The following is a 25165-nucleotide window of genomic DNA, read 5'->3' as shown; positions in this document are numbered from 1 at the left end:
ATCTTGTTTGCTTCTGCTAGATGGTCCAGTGGCAAATGTTTTTGAGCTTTGTGTCACCTTGACATTGCAGACGCAGGATAGATGCGTAATGCAGGTAGCCAGCAGTCACACTGAACTAATGCCCTTACTTGCTGCAGCCAATCTATTGGGCTTAGGAACTAAATAAACTATAGACTTGTATAATGCAAGGAACATATGTAATTCAAAAGTGTGCCTTGAGTATCTTCTGTATTTCTACAATAAAAGAGCACAGACATTAGGAGAGGCAGTCGAATCGGGGACTGGCAGGGTCTCGGTTTGGGGGAACAGACAAGAGGGCGTAAGAGTTTCAGGTACAAGCTCTTTGGGCAAGCATCACACATCTGCTGTCACCTAACACCGGGATGGAGCAGGCCTGCCCTTTAAGACAGCAGGCTCCGCCCCGGGATCCTGGACGCCGCGCGAGGAGCTGTGGCCCCTCCCCTCGCCCTGCACGTGGGGGCGGGCTCTAGGCGGAGCACCGCCCAGGCTTCCGCGCCTGCGCACTGCCGCCCGCCCCGCCCCTCGCCCCCGGACCCCGACGGGACATGGTGCTGGCTGAACTGGCCGCGCGTCTTAACTGCGCGGAGTACAAGAACTGGGTGAAGGCGGGCCATTGCCTGCTGCTGCTGCGCGGCTGCCTACAGGGCTTCGTCGCCCGCGAGGTCCTCGCCTTCCACCGCGGCCTAGTCGCCGCCGCCCCCAGCCTGGGCCCCCGCGCCGCCTGCCGCAGCGGCTCTCGGTGTAGCCCGCGCGCCCGCCAGGTGAGCCCCTGGCCCCTCTGGCCCCCGTCCCGGTCCCCGAGCGTAGGGTCCCGAGCCCTTCCTGGGGCGGGGCGGACCGCAACGCCCCGGCCCACTTGCCCAAAACGCCGCCCCTCCCTCCTGGGCCCCTTCTCACCGCCGCCCCCTGTAGTTTCAGCCTCAGTGTCAGGTTTGCGCAGAGTGGAAACGGGAGATTTTGAAACACCACACCAACAGGAATGGAGACGTCCACTGGGGAAACTGCCGGCCGGGCCTCTGGCCCGTCGACGCCTGGGAGGTGGCCAAGGTAAGCACCTGCTTGAGAGGGTAGGAGGTGACCCACCAGGTAGCCGGTCACCTGAAGCCCAGAGCCCCATAAACAGATGCAAAGATAGAGGAATGGGTGTTTGATCTGGGTTCTAGTGTCCAGGCAGTTCAGAGCTGCTGTACAGGATCCAATCTAGCTTAGCGAAGCAGAAGCTTGCTTCTACCTTTCTGCTAACAAGACATTTAAGTTTGCCACCCCTGCTTGGACAGCTACAGGAAAGATTTCAGCATGAGACGCTGAGGCAAGATGTAGAGCGAGCATCCTGAACACAGGCCCAGAGGGAGAGACAGTAAGGTGTTTTTGAGTGTAGGCTCCTTGAGTAGCTCATTTTGGCTGTAGGGTGCCATCAGGATGGCAGAAGAAGCCAAGGGAAGTTAGGGCTGAAACAGAATGGACTTTAAGTGGCCAGGTAAGGAATAAAACTTTGGGGAGGTCACATAGAGTGGGCAGCCAGAGAGAAGACTTAGATCTTGGCTCTGTGACTTGCCACTTGGGCCAATTGGGGATTTTTTTTTTTTTTTTTAATGTTTTCCAGAAGCCCAGTAAGGGGTGGGGTGGGGCAGGGCAAAGTCAGCCCCTAACACAAATTAACTTTTGTAGTCCCTCTATGTGCTGATTAGCCACAGGCACAGACTTAGTGCCTGGGAAGCAGGGATCAGAGTCCCCGCTCTGCTGCTGTTGCGTGTCCTTAGGCCAGGCTCTGTTCCCTAACCTCAAAAATGAGGAAGTTGGACTTGATCAGTGGCCACAGAGTCATGGCTATCGTAAACCCGTAAACCCACCGCATCTACACCCTCTTCCCAGTTTTTTTGTTGTTGTTGACACCACAGAATTGCCAACTTTTACTTAGAAAAGAGAAACTTAAAATTCTGCCCTTCACTGTGACTGTCCCTCACCTGTTTGGTCTTTGTTGCTGCTTTCATACCCTTGGAGTCCTCTTGAAGCCCATGTGACCTGCTCATGCCCCTTTTTGTTGCTGTCACTAACAGACCTTTTAGTCCAACCCCCGTGTTTATATTCTTCAATCACATCCTCCTTTTATTCTCCTTTCTCTGAACTTGCATGGCCCAACAACAGTCCCGATGACACCGTCATCTACGTGTGCTCAGGGGAAGAATCTTACAAGGGAGCGGACTGGTTTCACTTTTAGTTCTTGATCATGAGCCCCTGTGGTCTGGCCGTGGCTCTGTATAGGGCTCCTGTTCCTGCCGACAGTTGTTGCTGCTGCCTTTCCCTCACCAAGCTCCCATTCCTCCACCCTCACTGCCAGCTACTGACTTTGTGCAATTTTTCTTAGAGTTGATGGATGCCCCCAGATTCGTGCTTCCTCATCTTTTTACCAGACCTGCGAACCTACCTCCATGTGCTCCATCATCTTCCTTCTGGCACAAAGGAGGAAGGGCATCTCTCTTCTTACCACTTTGGCCCTTCACTTGTATGTCGGGCCATATCCCCTCCCTCCTGCCCGTGGACTTTCAGGCCTCAGGAGGTATCCATTCTGTCTACCTCCCAGCTTATTCCCATCACCCTACAGATAGCTTTAATGTTACCTCTGTTTTTTAAATTTTTTTTAAAAAACACGGGATTAAACACAGGGTTACCATATGACCTAGCAGTTCCACTTCTAGGTTTGTATGCAATGAGATGAAAATACACATCCACACAAGAACCTGGGCATGAGTGTTCACAGCAGCACTATTCATAACATAACAGCCAAAGGTGGAAACCACACAAATGTCCATCAGTTTATGAATGGATGAGCAAATTGTGGCCTGTCCATACAATGAAATGTCATTTAGCCATAAAAAGTGATGAACTGGGGTGCCTGGGTGGCTCAGTCCGTTGGGCATCTGACTCTTGATTTTGGCTCAGGTGGTGATCTCAAGGTGCTGGGATCGAGCCCTGCATTGGGCTCCAAGCTCACTGGAGAGTCTGCCTGGGATTCTTTCTCCCTCTCCCTGGAGGAGAGCACCTCGGTGGCTCAGTTGGTTAAGCATCTGCCTTCAGCTCAGGTCATGATCTCAGGGACCTGGGATCAAACCCGGTCCGGCTCCCTGCTCAGCAGGAGTCTGCTTCTCCCTCTCCCTCTGCCCCTCCTCTGCTCGCTAGCAGTCTCTCACTCACTCACTCTCACTCTCTTTCAAATAAATAAAATCTTAGGAAAAAAAAAGGGAATGAAGTCCTAACACATGCTAGGACATTGGATGAACCTTAAAAACATTATACTAGGGGCACCTGGGTGGCTCAGTGGGTTAAAGCCTCTGCCTTCAGCTCAGGTCATGATCCCAGGGTGCTGGGATCGAGCCCTGCATCAGGCTCTCTGCTCAGCGGGGAGCCTGCTTCCCTTCCTCTCTCTCTGCTTGCCTCTCTGTCTACTTGAGATCTCTGTCTTTCAAATAAATAAATAAAATCTTAAAAAAAAAAACATTATGCTAAGTGAAAGAAGCCAGTACTATATTATATGATTCCATTTATATGGAATGTCCCGAATGAGCAGATCTATAGAGACAAAGAGATGAGTGTTTGCCAGGGCCTGGGGGTAAGAGGGAGATGATAGCTAATGGAGGTAGAGGGCTTCTTTTTGGGGTGATGAACATGCTCTAAAATTGGCTGGTGATAGTGGCACAACCCTGTGGATATACTCAAAACCACTGAATTGGACATTTTTTAATTGAGGTATAACTGACATATAACTGTGTCAGTTTCAGATGTACATCATAAAGGTTTGATATGCGTGAATATCGAGAAATGATGCCACATCACCATACATAGTTACAAAAAGTTTTTTTTTCTTGTGATGACAATTTTTTAAGATCTGTTTCAGCAACTTTCAAATATGGAATACAGTATTATTAACTATAGTCACCATGTTCTACATTACATCCCCATTGACTTATGTATTTTGTAATTGGAAGTTTGTACCTTTCAGTCTCCTTCACCCATTTTGCCTACCCCCCAACCTCTGACAGCCACTGACTTGTTCTCTGTATCTAGGAGCTTGGGATTTTGTTTTGTTTTAGATTCCACAGAGAAGTGAGATCATACAGTATTTGTCTTTCTCTCTTTGACTTGTTTCACTGAGCACAATGCCCTTAAGATCCATTCACTTTGTCCCAAAGAACTGTATGCTTCAGAGGCTCCTGAGTGGCTCACTCAGGTCACAATCCCAGGGTCCTGGGATTGAGCCCCGCATCAGGCTCCCTGCTCAGCTGGGAGCCTGCTTCTCCCTCTGCCCCTCCTCCTACTCATGCTCTCTCTGTCTCAAATCTTCAAAGAAACAAACAAACAAACAAAAAACTGTGTGCTTCAAAGGGGTGAATTATATGGTATGTGGATTATATCTCAATAAAGCTGTTTAGGAGCGCCTGGGTGGCTCAGTGGATTAAAGCCTCTGCTTTTGGCTCAGGTCATGATCTCAGCATCCTGGGACCGAGCCCCGCATTGCGGGGCGGGGGGGGGGGGGTGTCTGCTCAGCAGGGAGCCTGCTCTCCCCCCCCCCCCCCGCCTACTTAGGATCTCTGTCAAATAAATAAAATCTTTAAAAAAAAAAAAAGTGTCTCTCAAGGAGGGAGTACTTTGATAAAATAAACAAAGCTGTTTTAAAAAACACTTGAATAAATATTTGGAAAACAAAATTTAAAAAGAAAAGCTTCCCTTGAGCCATTCCCTCCAGCTCTGTCCCCCCATTTCTATATTTGCCTCCCATACGCATACCCAGTGGAGCTTCTTAGAAAGGGCTTTGTGCCTGCGCTCTGTTCCTCAGCTGCCTGTGACTCTTCAAGCCATTCCAGCCTGGCTCCTGGCCCTGCCAGCCCACTGCATCTGCCTTGTCGGGCACATTTGACCTTCAGTTCTCCAGCCTCATCTTTCTCTCCTCTCAGGCATTTGGCGCGACTGGCCCTGCTTCTTGAAGCACTCATCACTTGGTGACATCACTGTCCCTCACGGGTTTCCTCCTAGCTCCCTGGCTGCTCCCCAGCCTCCTCCCCGTCCCCGGCCCGCCTTTCTCAGGCCTCTTCTGTCCCCTTCTTCTGGCAATACTGCCCTGGCCCGTGGAGTTCACCATTCAATACTGTACTCATGCTGATGGCCCCCCAATTTGTCTCCCCAGCCCTGCCCTCTCTTCTGAGCTCCAGGTGTCCCTGTCCAGCTGCATGCTCCATCCCTCGCCATACTCCCTCCTGGGCACTTTGAATTTACTCCTCAAGCAGGATTCATCTCCAACCCCCAAACCCATGGCCAGGCTCCAGGAGCCACAACCTGTTACCACCCTCCCTCTGTCTGTCTTGCTCACTGCCCCCTTCTTTACACCTGCAAGCTAGTTCCTTCTCTCTGCCTCCTGCCTGGCTGCTGACTGCAGCCCCCGACCTGGCCGCCTCTGCTGCTACTCTGGGCGCTTCTCCCCACAGCAGAATGTGTGGTCTTCAAGAGAGGGAATCAGATCGTTTTCTTCCCTTGCCTAAAACCCCTGAATGGCTTCCCGACGTCCTTAGAATAAACTGCAAACTCCTTTCCAGGGCCAGGCAGGCCCAGTGTGATCCAGCCCGTGCTGGATTCTGCAACCTCCTCTCCTATTCACTGAAAAGGCAGGGCAGGGTAGGGGGAGGGAGTACCATGCATTTCCCACCACTGCATTTGACATAAGGAACACAGTGGCACGTGATAGCATTTTAAGAAACTCCTTTCCGTGGCACAGAGACAGTGGAGCCCCCCTGTCAGCTTCTAATTTGGAAGAAAGGGAATAATGATGAGAATAAAAAACGTGAATGTGGGGGCACCTGGGTGGCTCAGTGGGTTAAGCCTCTGCCTTCAGCTCAGGTCATGATCTCAAGGTCCTGGGATCGAGCCCCTCATCGGGCTCTCTGTTCAGCAGGGAGCCTGCTGCTCCCTCTCTCTCTCTGTCTGCCTCTCTGCCTACTTGTGATCTGTCTGTCTGTCAAATAAATAAATATTTTAAAATAAAAAACGTGAATGTGGAAAAGAAAGGTCTATGTTGGTGAGAAAATGTCAGGCAGGAAATACTGTGTCATGGAGAAGAAAAATTATGCCTGGCTTTGAGGCACCTAAGACCCCCTCTAACTTGGGGACCATCCTCCCAGCAGGAGCTGAGGTAAAAAAAATTTTTTTTTCCTTCAGTTTCGTTGCCCTAGTTTGTCTGTGATACATGAGTTACCTTCTGTGTTAACATCAAAGCATCCACGGGCGCCTGGGTGGCTCAGTAGGTTGGGCCTCTGACTCTTGATTTCAGCTCAGGTCATTATCTCCAGTCAGGCTCTGTGCTCAGCGCAGAGTCTGCTTGGGATTCTCTCTCCCTCTGCCCCTCTCCCTGCTGGTATGCGCTCTCTAAATAAATAAAGAGATAAATAAAATCTTAAAAAAAATAAATCATAGCACGCATCATAGACTTTCAGAGGTTCAGCATGTCAGTGGCTGTTAAGATGTGGAAAGAGTGATGTTACTGGCTACTATACCTTCAGATTGGGTCATAGAGGGCATACAAAGATTGTTTTTTTTAAGATTTTACTTATTTATTTGAGAGAGCATTCAAGAGAGCAAGAGGGGGCAGAGGGAGAGGGAGAACCAGGCCTCATGCTAAGCAGAGAGCCCAACGCAGGGCTTAATCCCAGGACCCTGAGATCATGACCTGAGCCCAAGGCAGACGCTTAACTGAGTGAGCCACCCAGGCGTCCCTACAGAGTTCTTAATTATGGGAGGTTCCAGCGAAGGATTCCAGCACCTTGAGGAACGTAGCCCTGATCCTCCTTGGCATGTACGGACCCCCGACCGCAAGCCCGTTTTGGAATCCCATTATAAGCAATACCGTAGGGAGCAGTGTGGTTGCTTGCCTGCTGAGATGGATTTCTTTTCAAGGGAGCAGGTCTCTTTATTTACAGTTCTTACTGCAAGCAGTCTTGCATCTGTCATCTTTTCTAGTCCCTTGGCAGGAATGTATGGGTGAGCTTCTGAGCCTGGCGAAGTGGTTGCACTCAGGTGTAAAGTTGGGACTTTTCAGGAAAGAAACATACCCAAGCCTTGCAGTGACACCACTCTGGGGTCCATGCCCTAAAATCCCCACAAAAGGCAAGATCATGCCAGAACAAGGCCCTTCTGGTATATCGAGCATCTCAAACCCTAGGAGTCCATGTAACTTCTGGGGAGGTCATGCTCACCTTGCATCATCAACACGGTAATTGCCAACATTTACAGCCTGTTGGTTTAGCACATGCCAGGCACCGTGCAAGTGCTTCCCCTGCATTAACTCATTTAATTCTCACAATGCCCTTTGAGGCAGCTTCAGAAACTTATCCTCTACTTACAGATGAGGAATCTGAGGGTAAGTAACTTGCCCAGGGTCACACAGTTGGCAAGTGGCAGACCTGGGATTTGAATCCAGCTGTGTCGCACTGCCAAGCCCAGGCTCTTAACTTTATGCTACCATATGAACTTGCTCAAATCATCTTTTTTTTTTTTTTAAGATTTTATTTATTTGAGAGAGAGCACGAGCAGGGGGAGGGGCAAAGGGAGAGGGAGAAGCAGACTCCCCACTGAGCAGGGAGCCTGATCTGGGGGACTCGATCTCAGGACTCTGGGATCGTGACCTGAGTCGAAGGCAGATGCTTAACCAACGGAGCCACCCAGGCGCCTAAAGTGCCCACTTGGAAATAACTATTATTTTTAAATTTCAGATATTCTCCACAACTCAGCCACTGCAACTTCAGTGCCTCCTACCCATGCAGCCTGCTTTTATACCATTAGAAAGGGACAGGAAACCAGTTCTGTCCGGTGTTTAAAGTATTTCCATATAGCAGAGGGACAGGCAGAGCAGCCCTTTGGCTACCGCCCTTGGCCAAGGCTTAGCTCTGACACTGGTTCCCGAGCTTGTGTTTTGGACTCATAAGGCTCAACCTCGAAACCTCAGTAAGAGAATTTCGGTCATCATTTGGGAAGCGGGCAAATAACACCTGTCCCTGCTAGCTCTTAGGGTTGGAGGAGACTCAGGCGTCCCTTGTGCCTCCCCTACTGTAGGCTTTCATGCCCCGAGGACTGGCAGACAAAACCGGCCCCGAGGAATGTGATGCCGTTGCTCTTTTAAGTCTCATCAACTCCTGCGATCACTTCACCGTTGATCGAAAGAAAGTCACTGAGGTAAGAGCCGGCGGATTTAAAACCACACAGTGAGAGTCGGTCGGGTGGGTACTGTGAGGACCAGCTGAGAGGTGCACTCTGTGGTGCCAAAGCAGCCATGCACACATAGCACACAGGCTCTCCCCGAAACAGCGGTGTGCAAGGAATGTTAGGCTTTGGTTCAAGGTTGGCATCGCTAAGTGGGCTAGCAGGGCTCACGGCGCATGCGCATTCTCTATGTCCGAGAAGCCTCATGCAAATACAGGTAGGAGACTGACCCCTTAGTTCTCCCTCACTGGTTTCCCAGGACCTTGATCTTATACTGTTTGCTGCTAAAATAGATAAACCACAGATTTCTCTTCCGTGGTCTGCCATAAACAGAAGCAAAGTAATCCATATTAAAAAAAAAAAAAAATAGAAGAGCGGTGCACCACTCTGTCCATCATATGCCAGCATTTGAATCCTGCCCTTCTGAATTTCTTTGGCTATAGTTGCAAGACCAAGGCACATGGGACTGAAGGAAGCATAAACACTAATGGACAGTGTCAGAAGATATCACGATGGATTTAGACTTTCTCTGGGGGATTTAGACTTTTCTCTGTTACACCAGAGAACAGCTCTTGCACATTTATTTCTCTGAGGGTCATGGAAAAGCATATACAGCATACCTGGATTATATATAATATGCAGAGAAAATGCATGTATATTTTGCTGGCATGCCAGCAATGGAAAGGACTGAATCTTGCATGCTCTCAGCAGAGGCAAAAACTCACAGTATCAAGTTGACACCTTTGTATCTTTTAACTAAGAATGTGGAAGTCTTTGTGTGAATTATATATTAATAAATGAGACATGGGGCGCCTGGGTGGCTCAGGTGGTTAAACTTCTGACTCTTGCTTTCAGCTCAGCTCTTGATCTTGGGGTTGTGAGTTCAAGCCCCATGATATATATTTAACCCCTTGACCCAGCTTCCTGGAGCTCCAACAATATTTACAAGATTTTCGCATTGTCTGCTTCAGCCTTTGGGTGAACCCAGAGCCAGAAACTATTATTCTTGCTCTTTGGCAAATGGTTTTAAGTTAAGAGATTTGGGGATTGATAACTGGCCAGTCACAAGATTTCAAGAGCTAATAGTAGTTGTAGGCTTCTTTGTATTTCTGATTCCAATGACTCCTAGGTAGCAGGTGATCAAACATCCCCTCAAGCCCTGGTAGCACCTATAGGCCTCACTTGTGGGTTTTGTAATTAACAAAGCCTTCCTGTAATTTTTCTTTTCTTTTATTCCACTTGACATATGTTATGTGGCATAGCTTTTTTTCTTAAGATTTTATTTATTTATTTGACAGAGATCACAAGTAGGCAGAGATGAGGGGTGGGGGCGGGAAGCAGGCTCCCTGCTGAGCAGAGAGCTCAGAGAGCCCAGGCACCCCCCCCCCTTTTTAAAGAATTTATTTATTGGTGGGTTGGGCCTCTGCCTTCCGCTCAGGTCATGATCTCAGAGTCCTGGGATTGACCCCCACATTGGGCTCTCGGCTCAGCGGGGAGCCTGCTTTCCGCTCTCCCTCTGCTGCCTCTCTGCCTACTTGTGATTTCTCTCTCTGTCAAATAAATAAATAAAGTCTTTTAAAAAATGATTTAAAAAAAATAAAGATTTTATTTATTTATTTGAGAGAGAGAACAAGAGTTGAGCACAAGCAGGGGGAGGGGCAGAGGGAGAAGGAGAAGCAGACTCCCTGCTAAGCAGGGAGCCCAATATGGCACTTGATCCCTAGACCCTGGGATCATGACCTAAGCTGAATCCAAACATTTAACTGAGCTTACCCAGGCGTCCCTGTAATTTTTCTTCGGAAGTACAAAATCTCCATTTACTCTGTCATTTGACTTTGAAACCTTCTGTCCTTTTTTTTTTTTTTTTGGCCTTTCCGTAGGTGATTAAGTGTCGTAACGAAATCATGCATTCTTCAGAGATGAAAGTGTCTTCTCTTTGGCTTCGAGATTTTCAGATGAAGATCCAAAATTTCCTGAATGAATTCAAGAATATTCCAGAGATTGTGGCAACATACACCAGAATAGAACAGGTAAAAATCAGATTTAATAGTTTTGTCCTAAAGAATTAAGGGGGAAAAGGCAACTGCAATCTCTCATTTAGAATTTGAAGTTTCTTAGATTTAAATGACATTATAGAATGTGAGCAGGGGGGGCGTTGTTGATACGAAATCTAGAACTGTGCTGGGCTTGAGAAGCTTATCTCTGGTCACAGGATATTGCTGAAGTGGATCCAGTCAAAGATGTTTAGTTACAAGTTCTTTGAGCAACCCAGTGGAGCATCTTTTCTGTTCCATCATTCACACATCTGTTCGGTAATCCAACAGCTGCTGACATCTGACTGGGCCGTTCACATCCCTGACGAAGATCAGCGAGACGGGTGTGAATACGAAACAGGAGTTTATCTGAGTGAGAGTCAAGTCAACGAAATAGAAATGGAATTACTAAAGGAAAAACTTCAAGAGATCTATCTTCAAGCACAAGAACAAGAAGTGTTGCCTGAAGAGGTAAAAAAAAAAAAAAAAAAAAGGTATCATCCACTCTGTGTGAGTAAACAAAACAAAGAAAGGCACCAAGGGAGGAAAAGTCCCTCCTTTTAGCAGACTGCCAGCTATGTTTCTGATTTAGAAGTCAGATAAGTCAGATTGCTTCCAGAAATGAGTATGCTTTTGGCACAGACCAGTATTACCTCGCCACAAATATTTTCACTCGGTCAACCAACAGTCGAGTGCCCAGTGTGCGCACAGAATGGACCAATGCGGTAAGGGATACAGCAGGGTTCTGAACAAAAGGCTCCGGGCATTCTCAGCAGGTCAGGGGGTGGTTACAAGAAAAAGACTTTGCCGAGAAGGTGCCGTTGAGCTGGAACTAGCAGAATCACACAAGAGTGTGGCAGACCGGCAAGAGCAGAAGGGCGCTGCTGGCCGAAGGAGTTGGCAGCACTGGCAGACGTCTGCAAGAACAGTGGGGCATGAGCAGTGACAAGGCAGGCGGAGGAGGGACGGTCCAAAGCGAGGGCAGTCAGGTGAGCTTGGAGCCGTATTTTGAAAGCCTTGCTCTGCTGTTCAAGGGGCTTGGGCCTTGTTCCTAAAAAGCAGGGAGCCAACAGGTGTCTTTAAGCAAGAACGAGTAAATTGGCTAGATCTGCCGTGGCTTGTAGAAAGTTAACTCATGGTAGTTGGAGGCAGGAAGTTGTCACAGCCATGTGAGAATGGAAAAAAACTAGAGGGGCAGCAGAGGGGCCAGATTCTGGAGGCATTACTTGGGCAGAGCTGATGGCTCTTAGTGACTGCTTAGATTACTTGGAGTGTGACATGGGGCTGGAAGAAGTTGGGGAAGGAGGGGTTAAAGGATCGGCAAGGTTTCCAGCTTAGGACATGGCAGACTGATGATGGCCTTAAGTCCTGCTAGGGAATATAGGACAAATGAATCCCCTTTGTTACACGCAAGGTATAAAAAAAAGTGAACAGTAGTAGCATTGTACTAGGAAAGTTCAGACATATTCCAGTACTTGGTAGATTAGAGTTCTAAATCACCAGGAGATCTTAGACAAATCATTTTACCTCTCCATTCTACCTTGTCCAAGGAAAGGAGTTTTGCCGCTTACCTCTTTAAAGACAGAGTGTGTATTTAATACAAAGTGTGTGTTTCATTTATTAAGCTTTGCTCCTCACTGCTCCATAGGCCTCTATTAACCATTTTGACCTTGACCTAGATGCTTCATTCATTCAACTTGGTGAGTTCCTTTAGTAGAGGGATTGAAAACCACTGGTTTTTGGATGCTCCCACCCGAGCACACCATAGGCCTGTTACAGCAATGAAAAAGATGGGTACGTCTTCTGTTCTCTAAATCCGTGTGTTTTATCTCACTGTATTTTAAAACATGGTTAGAACCAGCCCCAGTTTTGTTTCTGCGGCTTCTGTTAGAAGCCTCGGGGAACAGGAGACAACCTGGTCGGGGAGGGGGGACAATCAGGCTTAAGGCCCCAGAGGCGTCAGTAACTCCATCTTCTCTCTTGAGGGAGCCGTAGTTCTTTTTTTTCTGTTTGTGTAACAAACAACAAAATGCATCCGTAGTGGCTCACTCAAGCCAGGAGCCTGTGTAAGTTCAGAGCTGGCAGGGAACCTGGCAGGGCCCAGATCCCCCTGCTTTCCACAGGAGGCAGCAACCGCAAGGACAGGCGCTGACAGACGCCAGGCCACATGGCTGGCAAGTGAGGGCAGGCCCGGGTCTCGCTGCCTGGTTCGATGCCTTTCTGCATTGCAGCCCTGCAGCTCCCCTATCACCGAGGAGCTAGCTACTGTAAATTCTGACCCTCATTATCTTTGTTTCACAAACAGGAAATTGGGGTGAGTGGGTTTGTCCTCTGGGTCCCCAGAGTCTCTAGATAGCACTGATAAATTCTCATTTCTCATGCTTTCTGTTCAGTAGACTATGGCATCTCTCTTGTTATTTCAATTTCAATCTTGTTATTTCTTGTATTTCAATTGATCAAAATATGTTAGGATTGAGTGGCCTGTTATCTCGAAGAAGTTGAAAGTTGGCTTTCCACAGCGTGTGGAACTGCTCTCTTCTGGAAGGTTCGGTACCATATATAGGCATCCGTGTTCTTTAGGGTTAGTCTCCAAAGTCAGAGGATTTGATAAACCAAATTCCATTGAATTGCAAGTGCCATCAACTGTAAGACAGCATGAGTCCAGTTACTTCTAAGAAAGAAACAAACGAAAAAAAACCACTGCCAGTTTATTGTAAGACACTATCAGTGGTAAGGTGCCTTCTCATTTGAGATGCTAAAAGATGAAAAACCAGGCATCCAGGAATTTAGAAACACCATGGTTATAGTAGGACCACGGGCTTTTTTGGTGACTGTTTCACAAGACCTATTTCTGGTGTTCGTGAAACCAGCATGGCTAACTTTGGAAAGCCAAGTTGAGAAAAAATGGTTCGTGGTGGTAATTTACTGTGACGGTTTCCAGGCAGGGCATCACGGAGCCTGGGGGTGCCAGGGACTGCCGAGTAGACAGACCTCATCACCTCCGTCCTGTTCTGTTGAGTTGACGAGCCTCTGTGATGTCTAGCATTCTAAAAAGGGGTTTCCATTAAAATCCACTCTGTCTGTGCCTGCGAGATTCATTCCACTCCAGAGCCAAGTGGGAGCAACAGCTGCTTAGGCCCCTTGGGACACGTGTGCTGTGTGCCCACCCTGGGCCCATCCGCAGCAGCCTCTGGCCACCACCCAAGACCCCTCCATCGTGCCCTGCCAGCCCTCAGGGCTCTGTTAGGGTCCAGCAAGTTTAACCATTCAGCAAAAGCATGGCAAGCACAGTAGGTGGCTGAGAAACATGTAAGGAATTTGAGCAATCTTTAAAATCATTAGTGATTTCTTAAAGCCAGGGGAGGGAACCATCTCCATGGAGATCGCTGGGGAGCCTTGAGCAGCAGGGGCAGGGACAGAATGCCCTTGAAGCAGTGAGGGGCGGGGGGGGGGGATGGAAATGACCCTTCATTTATGACATTTCAGAAATAGTTACAGACCATGTGCCTCCCATGTGCCAGGCCCTGTTCTGGAAGTTTGGTGTGCATCAGTGAACAAAACAAAGACCCCGGTAGAGGGGGGCAGTTAACAGTCAACGTCGTATGTATGCGCCGCTTCTAAGCATTAGAAGTACTATGTGGAGCACAGTCTGGGCGATCAGGACTTAGCCCAATCGGCTGGAGCCCCTGGGGCCGAGGGGCAGGTTGTGTTCTGGTTGGGGGGAGGCTTGTGGAGGATTAGCCAGGTGCACACCTGGAGGAAGGGCCTTCAGGCAGGGGTAAAGAAGGGAAGGTGGAGAAAGCAAGTGTTGGTGGCCTGTTAGCCATTGGAAGGGCGGAGTCTTTCCCTCTTGAGCCTGTGTTGGGAGGCCAGGCGTGGGGAGAGCTGGGAGGAGGCTGTTGCCCATACCGGCTTCAGAGCCCAGGCTGGCAGCAAAGACGTGGGGCGGTGAGAAGAGGCACAGAGACACGTGCAAGACAAGCCCAAGAGTTTGGAGGAATGGAGGTACTAAGCATGTTTTGCCTGGAGCAGTGCATAGCACATAGTAGACTGGATTTGGAAAAATATTTGTGGAATGACCATAGAAAGGAAGGGATATACCTAACATGACGCTAAGCACTTGAAGTAGATTATTTCTAGTCCTTTTAAGAATCCTAGGTAGTGTTGGTATCATTGTCCTCTATTTGCATACGTGCAAGGAAGCTCAGAGAGGTCAGGTGTCTGGCCTAGCGTCACACAGCTGGTTAAGTGGTAAAGCTGGGCTTCACAATCCAAGTCTGTCTAACTATATTCTGTAATTTTTCCAGTACTTTCTGTTTTTCCACCTCTATTTCCTCTTCTCCCTTTAACCTATAAACATGCATAAGCCTTCCCCATTTGTAATTTTAAAAATTTGTTTTAACTGTGTCAAACTGACTTTTTACCTTGTTCCCATGTGTTCATTTTGAATTTTGTACCTGTATATTTATTACTATTAAAACATGTATATTTTATAAATATTTAAAAGTAATAAGTATACATATATGCAATAGTAGTAAATGTGCAGGTACAAATTCCAAATGAAAGGGCTTCATTTTATTTTATTTTTTAAAAGATTTTATTTATTTGAGAGTAAAAGAGCATGTGTGAGTGGGAGGAGGGGCAGAGGGAGAGGAAGGGAGAGAACCTCAAGCGGACTCCACTCTGAGCACAGAGACTGTGGCAGGGCTCTATCCTACAACAATGAGATCATGACCAGAGCCAAAATCAAGAGTTGACTGCCCAACCAATTAAGCCACCCACATGCCCCTTATTTTATTTTTATATGTATATATATATATATATATATATATATATATATATATATGTAAACGTGTGTATATACACATATAGAGATGGGGTAGATATATAAGCCTTTCCTACAAATGTAGGAGGTTTTAAAGCAAAAAAGAATTTTAAAAATTTTTCCATTTTCATTGAGATGTAATTGACATGCAGCATTGCATAAGTTTAGGGTATACGGCGTGATGACCGACCTACATGTTACCACAAATAGTGTAATTTCCTTCTTTTTATGGCTGAATAATATCCCATTGTATATATATACCACATCTGCGTTACCAATTCATCTCTCAGTGGGTACTTAGGTTGTTTCCATGTCTTAGCTGTTGTAAACAATGCTGCTTATGAATTCAGGGGTGGACATCATCTCTTCGACACGGTGTTTCCGTTTCCTTCAGCTATGTTCCCAGAAGTGGAACTGCTGGATCATGGGGTAGCTCTATTTTTTTTTTTAAGATTTTATTTATTTATTTGACAGATAGAGATTACAAGTAGGCAGAGAGGCAGGCAGAGAGAGAGAGAGGAGGAAGCAGGCTCCCTGCCAAGCAGAGAGCCCGATGCGGGGCTCGATCCCAGGACCCTGGGATCATGACCTGAGCCGAAGGCAGAGGCTTTAACCCACTGAGCCACCCAGGCGCCCCGGGGGTAGCTCTATTTTTAATTTTTTGAGGCGCCTCCATACTGTTTGCCACACTGGCTGCACTAATTTACATTCCACCGATAGTTCACAAGGGTTCCCTTTTCTCTACCTCCTCTCCAATGTTGGTTATCTCTTGTCTTTTGGGTGACGGCCATTCTAACAGGCATGTGGTGAGATCATATTGTGGTTGTTTTTCTTTTTTTTTTTTTTTTAAGATTTCATTTATTTATTTGACACAGAGAGAGAGAGGGAACACAAGCAGGAGGAATGAGAGAGAGAGGAGTAGGCTCCTGGGATCATGACCTGAGCTGAAGGCAGACACTTAAGGACTGAGCCTCGCAGGTGTCCCCTCATCATGGTTTTGATTTATGTTTCCCTGATGAAGAGCGATGTTAGGCACCTTTTCATGTACCTGTTGGCCAATAATACATCTTTGGGAAAATGTCTATTTAGGTCCTTTATCTATTTTTAATTGGATTATTTGGAGGTTTTTGGCTATTGGGTTGTACGAGTTCCTCATCTATTTTGGATATTAGCCTTTAAAAAGCAAAAAAATTTGAGACAAACACCCCCTTGTGTGACCCCAGAACCAGCTATTGGCAGACACGTGAAAAGGAGCCAGTCTCGGACCTAGTAAGTTTTCCATCTGAATTACAAGCCTGCTATTAAATGATCTAAGCCGTACATCATATGATTTCCTCTTGCAGATCTTAAACCGACTGCAAGTGGTAAAAGAATTTCTGAGAAACAATAAGGATCTTAGAAGTGGTCTTATAGGAGATCTGCAGAAGCTAGACAGCCTCCATCTACAGCACCAAAATCCAGATTCCAAGGAACCTGGGGCCCAGACACCTGAAGGGAAGGCCTGAGGTGATTTCCCGCATGTGACGGTAAGTAAGGACAAAATAACCTCATCACCCTGATGCCTGTTCTCTTAGGTAAGGCCGTGATGAACACACAGTTTGGTCTAACCTGAAGTTTCCCCATGTCCTTATTATTTGAAAGAAAGGACAGTGAGCTCTGTGCTCTAATTGGTCATTCTCACATCTGTGAAGTAATTCAACATAATGTCCCTGTCGGCTTTATTTAGTCCAGTATATCTGGAGTCACTGGTCTAGTCTTTTTTTTTTTTTAAGATTTTATTTATTTATTCAACAGACAGATCACAAGTAGGCAGAGAGGCAGGCAGAGAGAGAGGAGGAAGCAAGCTCCCCGCTGAGCAGAGAGCCCGATACGGGGCTCGATCCCAGGACCCTGGGATCATGACCAGAGCTGAAGGCAGAGGCTTTAACCCACTGAGCCACCCAGGTGCCCCGTCACTGGTCTAGTCTTAAGTAAATCAACTTTCTGACTTAATCAAAAAGCCTGTCGGCTCTAAAACAATGCCAGTGATACCTAGCTCTTAGCAACCTGTTCATTTCCATAAGAAAAATTTGTTAAAATGACTGTCTCCAATGTTTCATGGTTTTCTTTTCAAATAAAGAAAATTAAATATTTTCTGTTGTTTTGGATTGCCCTCTGACAGAAATCAGGCCTGTTATGTGAATGTCAGCATGGCTTCAATCTCAGCTTTTCTTTTCTGTATAAAAGGAAACAATTATCAGAGTACCCTGCCCAGACAGAAAAGGAGTTTTTGTTGGTTTGTCCTAGATTCTTTGACTTTTTGGGAATATTTTTTTTTAATATTCATAAGCTTGGTGTTGTGTTATCTGTAACCGCCCAAAAAATGTTAGATGCTGCTGTGCCAAAACTTGCTGTTATCCAGGGTTCTTTTTGTTTTATTTGTTTTGATTTTGGGGTTTTGGGGTTTTGGGGTTTTGGGGGGGTGGTTTTTTGTTTTTGTTTTTGTTTTCTATTCAGAAGGTAAGATTCTTTTCTGGTCCTAAACTTAAAACTGCTTCACACAGTAAAGTCTGTGGTTGGCCAGGCCTGTGCGGAGGGTCACACTGAATTCTCTGCCTACTGGCATCCAAGCCCTGTCCCCACACCCATTTCTGAAAGTCTCTTTTAGGAGGATGCCCAAGCGGCAGCAGGGGATGGGGGACTTGTGATATAAGTGTTGAGATATAAATCCTTCCTTTTTGGAAGAGGCAAAAAAACAAATCTCCAGAAAGACCATTTCCTAGCCTTTTCTGGCTAGTACAGAATTATTGGTCCCCGTTTCTGACAGGTCAGGCCAGTAGGGCGAGGAGGTGGGCCCAGGCTGTCGCAGGGGACTGGAGAACATGGTGACTTGACTGACCAAAGCAGGCAGAGGGCCCAAGCCAGCATCACAGATGGGGACATCGGGGAAAGCTCTGCAGTTGCTGGCTTGTGTATGGCACTCCTGGGAAAAGTCACCTCCCGTGGCCATCATGGCCCTTTCTGGTCAGTTCTATATATTCTGAGTGCCGAGCACAGGGCCTAGCCCTCGTATGCTTCACAAATATTTGTTGACTGAAGGATCCACCAACAATTTATTCTTACACATAAATGTGTGTCATACTGTTAACTAAGCCTTGTCCTTTGTTATGAGATTTAAGGATGAAATATCACCATTCTTCTGGAAATTCAGAGGCATCGTTTTCTTTCCACAGATTGACAAATTCATCTGTAACTTCGTCTGTTGCTTTACCCCAAGAGTTCTCCACTTCTGACTTTGTCCTATTTGTTTCCTCAACTGCAAAACCACTGTCCAGTCATATGCAGTGGTCCATGGGATCAGCCTCCCTCCCCTCCATCTGCTCCTTTTCAAAGCCAGCAGCACTTAACCGGGCCAGGTCACTTCTGGACCTTCAGGGACAGAATTGCCACCTGCCGCACTCCTTGGAGGAAGTGTTTCCACTCCAAGCCCAAAGGAAGCCATCGTTCGCTTGCTGGGCTGCCCATCAAGGATGTGCTCTGTAGACAATGGGCAGAGGGTGGGGGTATATTTGGCATATTTTTACATTAAAATGCATGTATATAATGCTGTAAACCCTGCATGAACGCAGATGTTCCTAACTGACAGGTCTTGAATTGTACATTTTCTTCGTTCATTTCACACAATTTCTTTAGAAAACCTCCATAGTAAAGTAAGAATCTGCATTGTTCTCGCAACCATGCCCAGACTAAGAAATTTGCTGAAATGTTTCCCAGCTTCTAGATGTAAGGTACATCTGGAAGGTAGGATCCAATTAAATCTTGATTCACTAACCAAGTTAAGACCTGCTTTCTAACTTTAGGAACTTGGGGTTATGAACACTTTCGTCTCATATCCCTTGTGTCCAGTTAGCTTTTCCTTCTCTCAAACATTTATCAAGTGTCCGCCACAGCCAGGCACTGAAGAGGATGCCAGATGTGAGGATGTATAAGGTATGGACAATGTTATATGTGCCATCGTCTTGGATTTATTGTCTGCTCTGATAAATGAAAGATACTGTGCAGAAAACGTTATACTGGCAACATTTAACACACTGAAATTGAAGAAAGGGAAGACATGTCCAGAGAGGACTTTAAAAAGCAAATGGAGCGTGCACAGGGATGTCAGCCTGTGGGCCTCTCCTCTACGAATCTGGGCACGTGGCCCATGATGCACACACGGGGGTGCTCACGGTGGCACCGGGAGCCTGGCATCAAGAGATGACTGGTGAAATCCCAGCGCATCCAAGCCACAGAGTACTCTGTGGTTGTAAAGAAGAATGTCATCATGCTGCGGTGCAGGGATACAGAAGGATCTCTAACACACACAGAACAGAAGCAGAACGTTCAACATTGCATGGTATGCTGTAAAACTCAGTCTTTTTCAATAAAAGGTCCCGGAAAGCTGTATGCCTGTCCCAGGCTCCTGCGCTGTGTTACCACTGGGAGAGGAATTGAGGTCGAAGGGGGTGGTTAGAAGAAATGCGGCTTTTCTGTTTGTGGCATTGTCCCATATAAAATTTGTCCAACAAACATGCGCTCCTGGTATTTTGAAAGTTCTTAATTACAGTCTGTTCATTTCAAGATAATCGAGACGTAAACAATATAAATTATAAATTCAATATAAATTCAAACTATAAGACTTATGTGTCAAATTCCCTGGAATAAGTTGTAGCCTCCCATTTTTGTGGGGGTCAGCTCCACTTCTAGGGGCACTGGGGAGGCGGTAGCCGGTAGACACGGGGCTGTGTCGTCTCCACGGGCCTGGTTTCCATCCAGCAATATGATTTACTCTCTCCTCCTCTCCCTGTGACACAGTAGGTGGAAAGAATTAGAGGAGAAAAAGAGTTTTGACATTATGGTTGTAAAGGTAAGGCAATTCTTCGGATTTTAGCCTGTGCTTTTCCAGGGAACTCAGAGGACCTAAGGAGAAGGACGTTACTTATTAAGCTCAGTATAAAACACGAATTCTAGGTAATAACAAAAGTGTGTCAGTAACAAAAACTTCTGGAAAAATAGCTCTGCCAATTCAAAATGTTATTGGCTTCATAAAGTAGCAGAAGAGATCTGTAGACAGGTTAAATTGCGAAGGCCAGAAAGGACTGTAATTTGATAGTTTGGGGAGATTACAAGTGATTGTTACCCTAATGATTTGAAAGCCTCATTTTTATTAAAATATTAATCACTTATATGGCTTTAAACATGAATATCCTAGGCAACAAAGGGTTAGACCTCTTGGGTGGGCATACTACAAATTAGATCCTGTAAGTGGAACATTGCCTAAGAGTTGGAGGCATTGGAATCTTTTGGATTTTTTTCCCTCTAATCATTTTGCCCTCTAAATTATAAATGTAGAATAATGGGAAATTATCAGTAGGGATTATTACCTACTTTTCCCTTACCAGGTTAATTAGAAACCTACCTGCCTTTGATTGAAATATACTCAAATTACAAAATACATGTTGTAAGACAGATCTAAAAATATATGAATTTCTACTCACATAGTAGTAAAGGGAAAAATTCCTTTCAAGTTTTAATAAAAATCTTGATAAAAGGTTATGACTCATTTCAAAACTTGAAGAACTGGTTTTTATTACTACATTATGTAGTCTGAACTATCTAAAATACGAAAATACTATCTTCCAGAGATGACTTTCCCTCTTCGCAAACCCATGCTCCACGATATGTTCATGTTAGTAATGACCACAAAACTGTAAACTGAGCATTTTGTGACATCTTTGGGGGGAAGGTGAGTGATGACCTGACATGTTTTATTACTTTCTGAGTTTCAGAAAGGCATGAGAAATTTTATTTCAGAACCATATGTGGTAGCCAGCCTCCAAGATGGCCCCCCCAAAGATCTCTGCCTTCTGGTATTCCCACCCTTGTATTTTCCTCCGACAACGTACTGGGGTTGGTTCACGTGACCAATAGGAAACAGCTGAGTGATGGTATGTCACTTCCCAGATGACGCTATAGAAGACTATGTGTGAGATGGGGGATTTGATCTCAAGACCCTGAGATCACAGCCTGAGCCCAAACTAAGAGTCAGATGCTTAACATACTGCGCCACCCAGGGGCCCTTGTTTGCATTTGAAATCTTTTTTTTTTTTAAGACTATTTATTTATTTGACAAGAGAGAGAGAGCGCGCGCTCAAGTAGGCAGGGAGGCAAGCAGAGGGAGAGGGAGAAGCAGGCTCTCCACTGAGCAGAGAGCCCGATGTAGGGCTCAATCCCGGGACCCTGGGATCATGACCTGAGTGGGCCGAAGGCAGCCACTTAACCGACTGAGCCACCCAGGTGCCCTGGCATTCGAAATCTTTAACAAAAGTAGGGTTTAAGCACTCTTTACCCAGTAGACCCCTCTGGAACTTCCTGCATCCTCCAGAGGCAGATTTGGCATCAAATCCTAAAAGGCAGCTTCTGCTGCAGAGACAGTGACCTTACACTCACAGCCCCACCCTTTTCTTTCCCCACCTCATGTAACCTGATTTAAGACAAGTCCTTAGCATCCGTAAGATTCCTAAGGGGCTGTTGACCCTCTTCCCCAACCCCAGCTAGCCACAGGGCAATAGCCTTATCAGTTTTACCGACTGCCATTTCCCCCATTTTTAGGCAAGAAGAGGAAACGATTGTGATTTTGTCATTTTTATTTTCTATTTACCTAGAATCCAGGGTTGACAGCAACTAAACTCAGGTTTGTTTATCCTGTTTCCACAGTAGATTCTTTAATTGCTATCCAATCACCAAGAGATTCTAGGTTCTCTTAATAAGTACTTTTTAAAAGCCTAAATTGGATTTCACTGAATTCATTTAAACCCACTTCGAACTATTTCCCTCAGTCGCAATAGCCCCTGACTTATTTTTGCTGGAAAGAGATTAATGCCTGTACCAAGCTTTTTTTTTTTTTTTTTAAGATTTTTTTAATTTATTTGACAGACAGAGACACAGCGAGAGAGGGAACACAAGCGGGGGAAGTGGGAGAGGGAGAAGCAGGCTTCTCCACGAGCAGGGAGCCCAACGTGGGGCTCAATCCCTGGACCCTGGGATCATGCCCTGAGCTGATGGCAGACTCTTAATGACTTAAACCACGCAGGCGCCTGTACCAAGTTTTAAAAATCATGTATGCTACCAAGCATTATTTGACCTGGACACCCAAAACAAGAAACAAAACACCATCTCAGGAACGCTCTCATTCACTCTTCCTCCCCTGTAAAAACTAACCCTCAAGGTGCAGGTCCCGTGAAGAGGAAGACCAGCCAATCTACGCCCACCTAAGAACATTGTATTTCCAGATCACGAAATAAACAACACTCAACACCTTCAGTTCTGCGCTATTTTCTCTTTATTAACCAAACTGCAGGTTTCAGTCAGACTCGCAGTTTTATTAGAGTAAAAACCAAACTTCACTGGTCTCTGTAGGGAGAACAGTTCAGTGTTTGCAAGCTGCAAAGTTTCCTTTTTTTTTTTTAAGATTTTATTTATTTATTGGACAGAGAGAGAGATCACAAGTAGGCAGAGAGAGAGGAAGGGAAGCAGGCTTCCCGCTGAGCTGAGAGCCCAATGTGGGGCTCGATCCCAGGACCCCAAGATCATGACCTGAGCCGAAGGCAGAGGCTTAACCCACTGAGCCACCCAGGCGCCCTCGCAAGCTGCAAAGTTTCAATTGGGCCCTCTCAGTCACGCTTCTGGGACCACGGGTTGGGCTGGCGGCTGCCTAGCAGGAGTTGTCATCCTCAAGGTCGCTAACAGGTACAGGACCGCTGGTGGGATCGGGGGCGGTGGCAGCGGTGGTACCAACAGCCGCCGACGCGCCTCCGCCGTAGTAGTAATTCCGGTAGCGGCTCAGCCGCACACTCTGCGCCACAACATTGATGCTGTGGCACACGAACAGCAGCAGGTTTCGAGGCTGTAGACGGTAGGCGAAATGCAGGAAGGCCATCGAGTAGATAAGCGCTATTGTCATACGGCTACTAATGATTTCAGGTGATGCGTTCATGTCCTTAAAGGCAGCCAGCGGAAGGCCATGGTTGGCCACGGGACCCCAGAAGTGAGTGCTGGCCAGGTAGTTCCGGAACTCCTTGGTCTTCATATAGTCCCTCGCACTCCGCCACAGGGCCTCCACCATCACCATGATCTCCAAGGCATGAGAGCACCAACAAAATAACAGCCAAACCACGATGACGCAGGACGCAGAGCCTACTCCGCACAGCACGGTCCCGTGACCTCGCGCCTTTGCGTGGTTGCCATAAAGCGCTCCACACAGCATGTGCGGCTGTCGTGCGTGCCTGTTGCGCGGGAGGTATAGCCACACCCTCGCGCCTTCCCGTGACTGCCGTAAAGTGTGTTGGACTGGCACACGCGGCTGTCAGGTACGACTTTAGGGGCGAGAGGCGTGGCCTCACCGTCACGCCTGAGCAGGACGGCCATAAAGTGTGCCTCGCGTGAACCCTGTCGTGTGTGCGTGTACTTCTGTTTCTTTGGCAGCCTCATCCTCCGCTCACCCTTGTGCTGAGACCACCGTAAAATTCCCAGAGCTCCGTGCGCCACCCAGGGAGGTGAGTGTCCAGTTGTGTTCTTCTCCTCGGTATCCAAAAGGAAGCTTTGATTGTTCTGCCCGGTTTGTGGGCAGTGTGGACTAGATGTGATACAACATTCTTCAGCCAGGTACACAAATTTAATCCTTACACAATTTGCCTTAGTGTTGCAGCTATAGTGACGTTTCACCCCTAAACATTTCCGCCTCTGGCTCTTAACAAGGACATTCCCCTACTTAATCACAGTACAATAATCCACTCAGATACTTTTATGTACAGTACTATTTAATATGAAGTGCATACTTAAATTTTAGAATTGTGGCTGTTTCTTTAGTTTTTTGGCGGGAGAGGGGAGATCCAGTCAAGATTCACATTTAGTTACCTCTTTTAGATTAATCTTCCTTAGTGTAGAGGAGTTCCCAGCATTTTTTTTTTAAATATTTTATTTATTTGTCAGAGAGAAGGAGAGAGAGAGCACACAGGCAGGCAGAGGTGGAGAGAGAAGCAGGCTCCCTGCCGAGCAAGGAGACCATGCGGGACTCGATCCCAGGACTCTGGGATCATGACCCGAGCTGAAGGCAGCGGCTTAACCCACTGAGCCACCCAGGCGTCCCGCCTTTTTTCTTTTTATGACACTGAAATTTTTGCGAAAAGTGCAAGTCAGTGGTTTTTCAGAATATCCTTAATTTGGATTTATATGTTTTCTCATAAATAAACATTTGGAGGCATGTATACTACGCATGTGATGGTGTATCCTTAGTGCATCACAGTGGAAGGCACATGATGTTACTTTGTTCTATCATTGGTGATACTAAGTTTGATTTTTTGTTTGATTTTGTTAAGGCTTTTTCTGCCAGGTTTCTCCCCTCTGTAATCAACAAATAATCCAAACTCTCTTTGAGTTTATGGAAGTTCTACTCCAACAGTCGTTCACCTAATAGTTAATATCCATTGATTAAAATTCTTAATGACAAAACTGATGATTACTTTCCATGTGTTTTCTGTGCTCGCTTCGGCAGCACATATACTTTCCATGTGTTTTCTATTTTTTCTAATTGAAAATAACTTGAAAAGTAATTAAGTATACATTGAGGTAACTAATACTTTAGTGATTTATGAACAAGACCATGGTATCTTTAAAAATTAATACATTCATTATCTTTATTTACATCCCAAATGTTTCTCAGCTGTAGCTTAGAATATATGGTATAACCATTGCTCAAAAGGAAAACAGCATAATTTTTAGATAACCTTTTAAAAATGCTGGGCTTCCAAATAGAGATGACTGGTATACTAGTATAAATTAGTTCAGTGTAAGTTTGAATAAACAAATCAGCCACCATGAATTGAAAGACATTTTAGGCCTATACTGTCAGATGCTCGATCCCCCAGTGTCCTAAAAGAAAGATAGGTTACCACTCCTATCTGCAAAAAAACTTTTAGTACTTGTAGATCTTCTCACTTGGGTTGTTACTTCACTTTGATTACCTATT

The 25165-nt window shown here is 46.3% G+C and overlaps 2 protein-coding genes across 3 annotated transcripts; one reads left to right on the top strand and one right to left on the bottom strand.

Moving 5' to 3' along the window:
- The first annotated feature begins 526 nt into the window (after positions 1-526).
- On the top strand, positions 527-20188 carry CXHXorf38 (chromosome X CXorf38 homolog). Of its 2 annotated transcripts, XM_045996073.1 has the most exons (7): positions 528-782; positions 934-1068; positions 8116-8235; positions 10143-10292; positions 10587-10766; positions 16464-16646; positions 18333-20188. In XM_045996073.1, exons 1-6 carry the CDS (start codon positions 567-569, stop codon positions 16623-16625), a joined length of 963 nt encoding a protein of 320 aa, XP_045852029.1. In that variant the 5' UTR covers positions 528-566; the 3' UTR covers positions 16626-16646; positions 18333-20188. The 2 variants fall into 2 exon arrangements, with proteins under 2 accessions (XP_045852031.1, XP_045852029.1); XM_045996075.1 differs by lacking the exon at positions 934-1068 and having other exon boundaries at positions 527-782.
- Positions 20189-22852: 2664 nt separating this feature from the next.
- MPC1L (mitochondrial pyruvate carrier 1 like) lies at positions 22853-23263 on the bottom strand. Its single transcript, XM_045994754.1, has one exon. It carries the CDS (start codon positions 23261-23263, stop codon positions 22853-22855), a length of 411 nt encoding a protein of 136 aa, XP_045850710.1.
- Positions 23264-25165: the final 1902 nt, after the last annotated feature.

Source organism: Meles meles, chromosome X, assembly GCF_922984935.1.
Source record: "Meles meles chromosome X, mMelMel3.1 paternal haplotype, whole genome shotgun sequence".
Taxonomy (NCBI): Eukaryota; Metazoa; Chordata; class Mammalia; order Carnivora; family Mustelidae; genus Meles; species Meles meles.
The sequence above is the reverse complement of the archived record's forward strand: the minus strand, read 5'-3'. Positions and strand labels throughout refer to the sequence as shown.

What these genes read in the sequence shown, in the direction of transcription:
- MPC1L (XM_045994754.1), bottom strand. Translation starts at nt 23,263, where the DNA reads ATGGTGGAGGCCCTGTGGCGGAGTGCGAGGGACTATATGAAGACCAAG.
- CXHXorf38 (XM_045996073.1), top strand. Translation starts at nt 567, where the DNA reads ATGGTGCTGGCTGAACTGGCCGCGCGTCTTAACTGCGCGGAGTACAAG. An exon ending in GTAGCCCGCGCGCCCGCCAG is followed by an intron (nt 783 to 933) that starts GTGAGCCCCTGG and finishes CGCCCCCTGTAG; the next exon opens with TTTCAGCCTCAGTGTCAGGT. An exon ending in CATACACCAGAATAGAACAG is followed by an intron (nt 10,293 to 10,586) that starts GTAAAAATCAGA and finishes GTAATCCAACAG; the next exon opens with CTGCTGACATCTGACTGGGC.